The sequence below is a fragment of the Apis dorsata genome, unplaced genomic scaffold (genome assembly GCF_000469605.1).
Source record: "Apis dorsata unplaced genomic scaffold, Apis dorsata 1.3 scaffold_73, whole genome shotgun sequence".
NCBI classification, from domain to species: Eukaryota; Metazoa; Arthropoda; class Insecta; order Hymenoptera; family Apidae; genus Apis; species Apis dorsata.
In genome coordinates, this window is record NW_006263371.1 from 2092759 (window position 1) to 2098721 (window position 5963).

A 5963-nucleotide genomic window follows, 5' to 3' on the forward strand; every position below is an offset into this window, starting at 1 on the left:
GAGAAAGCTAAAATCTCAATTTATATTTCATCGCTATGTTCATCAACATTTTGTTCAACGCGCCTTTTTCTCGAGAACTGGAAGAAATGGAAGGCTTATCCATATATTAGGGAAAGTTCACAAAAATATATTCGAATAGCGATCAAAACTAAATTTTTTATCTCGTAGTAGGACAATTATAGGATAAAAAATAAAAACGTGTCGATCGACAAAGTACGCATTTTATAATCGACGATAAGAAAAATAAAATGAAAATAAGTATATACTCTAATTTTAAATTATATCATCGAAGTGATATTCTATTTTAAAAGAATTTTTTCATTGTATCTATTTTCTTTTTATTTTAGCTGTTATTTGATATCAGCAAAAATTAACATGTCATTTGTATACCATACCTGGCTATAATTTTAGTATATTTAGTTTATAAACCACTTAAAACCACTTAAAAAGTTAAAGGGTTAAGTTTCTTTTAAACCTTTTTGTAGATTTAAGAAAGTTTTGTTGCCTTTTCTTCTTTTCAATTTCTTTGTTTAATTAGATATTTTAATCTTTTCTTTATTCTTTATTATTTGGAGTCAAATTGAGGAAAGATCGTTTCATTCCATTTTGTGTAAAGCGACAGATCTTGTAACAAAGTGTAAGAAGAGGAATGCGGAAACTTTGGTTTTAGGTTAGGTTAGTCATTTACTTAACTGTTAATTCTGAAACTGGAAAGATTTTTATGACAAAAATTTAGAAATCAAATGAACATTAAAACTCTTCCATATAAAACTCAAATGAAATATAATAAAATTATTCTCCAATTCTCTATTACCACATATTTACACTTCTCTACACTTCGTTCGTAATCATCAATACCATTTATCTCGCACAACAATATCCAAACTATCTATCTTTGGATAAAATTCCAAATTCAATGAATTTAATAAATTTACTTATTACTTATAACGAAATAAGAAAATTAGAAAAACATCTTCCTCCATCCACAATTTTACTATACAATTTATAAACCACACCCCCAATTAAGGGTTAAATTTTCTTACCAATTTTTTTATCTTGGACAATCCAATCCAACAGAACCCATTCGATCCGAAAAACCCAAAAACCCAATCATCACCAATCATCGGCCCCGGAGAAAACAGGACACGAAACAGACTCACCCGCATATCCACGAGTGCCTCCTTCTGGGCACGTTGCTCTGTGGGACGAGCAACAGGGGCGCCGTGCCCCTGTTGTTCCCCCCGCCTCCGTCGCCCGCCGGAAGCCTGAGCTCCGGTACCTGCAGGCTGCTCATGCTCGCCCCGCGTTCACCAGAACCCAATCAGAACGCCACCTCTTCGTCGCGGTCTCCGCTTCCTGGACACCGTTTCCTCGACCGGGCATCACTGATCCCTCGCTTCGGCCTGGACGGGGATCGCCGCCAACTTCCGGCTCGCCGTGCCAACCTCCACGGCTACGGGAGAGGCATGGCTGATCCCTGCACCGCGGATGCCTCTCGCCACGCCTGGCATCCGGTCAGGAGACGACTGCGCACGTTAAACGCCGTGTTTTCAACAAATCGTGTGTGTATATGTATATGTATATATCCGCGGCAAATCCTTTGTCAAACCCTTTGTAAGAGACAGGCGCCTTTTGTCACTGAAAATAGGGTAATTGGAGGGATGGAAAGGGGTGGTAGCGATTATTGTGACGATCGTTGAAAATGGTGTTGTGTGTATATATATGTGCATATAATATAAATTAATTTTAATAAAAAAATGTATTAATTATTATTTATGTAATTTAAATGAAGGGTAATTAGAGGGATGGAAAGGGATGATAGCGATTATTGTAATCGTTGAAAATGATGTTGTGTGTGTATATATATGCATATAAATAAATTAATTTTAATAAAAAATTTTAATGAAAAAAATGTACTAATAATTATTTATGTAATTTAAATGAAGGGTAATTAGAGGGATGAAAGAAGTTAGCGATTATTATGACGATCGTTGTAAAAAAAAATGGTGTTGTATGTGTATATATATGCATATAAATAAATTAATTTTAATAAAAAAATGTACTAATAATTATTTATGTAATTTAAATGAAAGGTAATTAGAGGGATGGAAAGGGATGGTAGCGATTATTGTGATTGTTGAAAATGGTATTGTATGTATATATATGTGCATATAAATAAATTAATTTTAATAAAAAAATGTACTAATAATTATTTATGTAATTTAAATGAAGGGTAATTAGAGGGATGGAAAGGGATGGTAGCAATTATTGTGATTGTTGAAAATGGTATTGTGTATATATATATATGCATATAAATAAATTAATTTTAATAAAAAAATGTACTAATAATTATTTATGTAATTTAAATGAAGGGTAATTAGAGGGATGGAAAGGGGTGATAGTGATTATTGTGACGATCGTTGAAAATGATGTTGTATATATATATGCATATAAATAAATTAATTTTAATAAAAAAATTATTTATTATTAAAAATTATTTATATTTATTTTAATAAAAAAAATATACTAATAATTAATTATGTAATTTAAATGAATTTTAATTAGAGGGATGGAAGGAGTGGTAGAGAATATTGTGATCGTTAAAAATGGTATTGTGTGTATATATATATGCATATAAATAAATTAATTTTAATAAAATAAATGTACTAATAATTAATTATGTAATTTAAATGAATGAATTAAATTATAGTTAAAGTTAAAAATTATTAATAACAAATTCTGTGACAATAAATGAAAGTTTAATTTGTATGAAGTGTATGTGTATATGTATATATGTTGTATATATGTATATGTTGTGTGCAGAGGAGTGTTTGGAATAGTTTCATCCCAGGGATGATCTCTCTGCCCGATCGATTTTCGAGCCGATTGCTTTTTTTTTACGAGGGAGGGGAAGGGAGGAGGAGGATGTAATTTCACCTCCTTACAAAGGGTTGAAAGTGGAACTCTTTCGATTCGGCTGAATACGCGGGAATTCATACCGATTCTTTCTTTCTTATACGTTTCTGGTACCAGTGCTGTGTGCCACGTTTCCATCGCGTTTCACGGTTCATTTTATTCGGGTTGTCGAGGGGAGGGGGAAACAGCGTAGCTCGCAATTTTCCCTCCTTGCTTCACGTTTCTTTCTTTCTTTCGTTTCTTTTTTACAAAAAGCTACGTCTTTAAATTAAAAAATTAAAAATTCCCCATTTTTATTTACTTTGGATTTACTTTATGGGAAAACAAGCGTAAATCTTTGTTATAGATAATAGAACATTATTCGACAGCTATTAGACAACCAACAGGTCGGTCGCTCGTTAACGCCACACGAAAGGAGAAATTGTTTCTTCGATCGATATCGAACGAATCTAAATTCTCGCGGGTGTTAAATCTTTCCTATTCGATTAGAAAATACTTTTCCTAGAGCTTCATAATTGTAGCGAGCGCTATTCGATTGTTGTGAAATTCTCGTTCCTAAAAATTCGAAAAATTTGAAATTTTTCGATTCGAAAATTATTCCAAACCTGACCACGAATTCATTCCTTTCTCTTTCAGAATTAGAATTAGAATTTAACGACAAGAGATATATTTATATTTTTTCTTAAGAAGCGAAGAAGAAGGTTCAAGAATGGAAATTAAGGGGTGAGAACGCGCGCAGGATCGGTTTCGAGGAAGTGGAAAATTTTGAAGAGGAGGGGCAGTGCGTCTCTTGATTCGATTAAGGGTCGCGATTGAGGAGTGAAAGATCGGCGTTGACCAACCGAAAGTACAAGTCACCTAGAAACGTTTGATCGACCGTGACACGACTCACGACCAGGCGAATATGCCATCGACTAATTCGCTCTTTTCGAGATCAGTCTCCCGTTCACGAGCATCCAACGCTGCTTTCCTTGATTAACAATGCTCCTTTCGCGCGTCAGCTCCTTCGCCATAATGCCACCCTTTCTTCGAACGCCTCTCCAAATATTCCAAATATTCCATTTTCTAATTCTAATATAATTGTATTCTAATATAATTGTATTCTAATATAATTGTATATTTAATAATAATATAATTGTATATTTTCTAATATAATTGTCCATCTCTATAATATATATTATATAATAATATAATAAATTTATAATATAATATAAATATCTATAATTCTATATAATATCTATTCAATTGTCTGATTGATGAGTATAATTTTTCTAAGAGATTAATTTGCAGAATGTAATTTCGTGGGAAAAAATGAATCTCCTTTGAATCTGTAATAATTATTACATGCGTGTTTGGAGAATTTATTAATAAACCGTCGTGTTGAGAAATTTCCATTATTTTATATATATATTTAACTGAATGTAACCGATTTTCTTGCTGATTGAATCTAGAATGTTTCGATGAAGAGAAATATATAGCCAACTTCGATAATTTCATCTGAAAAAGAGCGAAGTTTGAAATTTTTCGAATATTTTTTTTTTTTTCGAAGGATTTGTGGAATTCTGTCGTACGCGAGATTTAATCGAATTCCGAAAACCATGAAATTGGTTGATAAAATTTCTGCTTGAAACTGAATTCTTCTGATTGCGCGCAACAGAAACTGGATTCGAACCGCTGTTTGACGGGAATTCGCAGGGGAATTCCTTGGATGATAAGGATAAGAATTTGCGGTTCTCGGACAAGTCACGTTTTGAATGCGAATTTCAAAGATGTGGACGGGATTTTTATGGAATTTCATGTCAAAATTCTTTTCCAATTATTCTTCGAATCTTCAAGTATTACATTATCTTTTCAAATTATTATTATATTAAACGTATAAAAAAATTAAAACAATATAAAATAATATAAAACATTATAAAACAATATAAAACGTATAAAACAATTCTATTTCTTGAATTAATATATATATACATTATTTTATTTTCTTCATTATATACCAGAAATTCTTTTGGATTTTCCAATTTTTAGTTCATCCACCTATTATTTTGCTATCTATCATTACATCAAAGAAACATCGTCACTAATCAATTTTTTCTTCTCAAATATTTGGAATTTCAAGGTGTGGACAGAATTTTTATAGAGCAATTCATGTCCAACGATTACAATCTTCAAACATTAATCTTTAAATATATTATCTTCTCAAACCACTATATTAAATATATAAAACAATTCTATTTCTTGAATTAATATATTATTTCATTTCTTTTATTATTGTGTACCAGAAATTCTTTTCTTTTTTTTTTGAAAAAAGATTTTCCAATTTTTGGTTCATCCATCTATACTATCTATCTATCATTACATCAAAGAAGCATTGTCACTAATTTTTTCTCTTCACTATCTCCTCAAACATTTGGAATGCAAACACATGGAATTTCAAGATGTGGACAGAATTTCTATGGAGCAGTTCATGTCCAAACTACAATCTTCAAACTTTAAACATAAATCTTTAAATATATTATATTTTATAATTATAATATTTTTATTATAATTATATCTTCTGAATCAGAATATATAGAAAATATTAAATATATAAAACAATTTTATTTCTCGAATTAATATATATATATTATTTTATTTTCTTCATCATTGTGTTATCAGAAATCCTTTTGAACTTTCCAATTTTTATTCGATTTTGGCATCATTGCTTTAATCTACGTTATATCAAAGAAACATCAATTCCTAATCTTTAGCAGTTAATTCACATCGAACTCGAATATTATAACAATTGATAGAATTTTGCAATTTCAAACGTCTCTACTTGGAACCCTTGGATCATCGACCAACCATCTCGATCAAATTGTTCCATCGATAAAATTCTCATCGAAACTCTCCAAGAAAGGACGGGAAAAAATTCGACTCCCTTCGATTAGGAAAAGAGTTAACGAGAAATGGAATTTATCGATAAAGGGATAGATAGATCGATGAAATTTCGCCCAGTCGAGTGAAATTAGTATGCGCAAAGTGGGCCGATTACAAGCTAGGGGGGG

The 5963-nt window shown here is 31.3% G+C and overlaps 1 protein-coding gene across 3 annotated transcripts in view; it reads right to left on the reverse strand.

Moving 5' to 3' along the window:
* Positions 1 to 5963, reverse strand: part of LOC102675631 (cAMP-specific 3',5'-cyclic phosphodiesterase) — a 256477-nt gene that overhangs the window by 216057 nt on the left and 34457 nt on the right. For all 3 annotated transcript variants that reach the window (XM_006610344.2, XM_031507976.1, XM_031507978.1), the window contains exon 2: positions 1161 to 1526. In XM_006610344.2, coding sequence (XP_006610407.1) covers positions 1161 to 1294 — 134 coding nt within the window. In that variant the 5' untranslated portion in view covers positions 1295 to 1526. The remainder of the gene's footprint in view (positions 1 to 1160; positions 1527 to 5963) is intronic.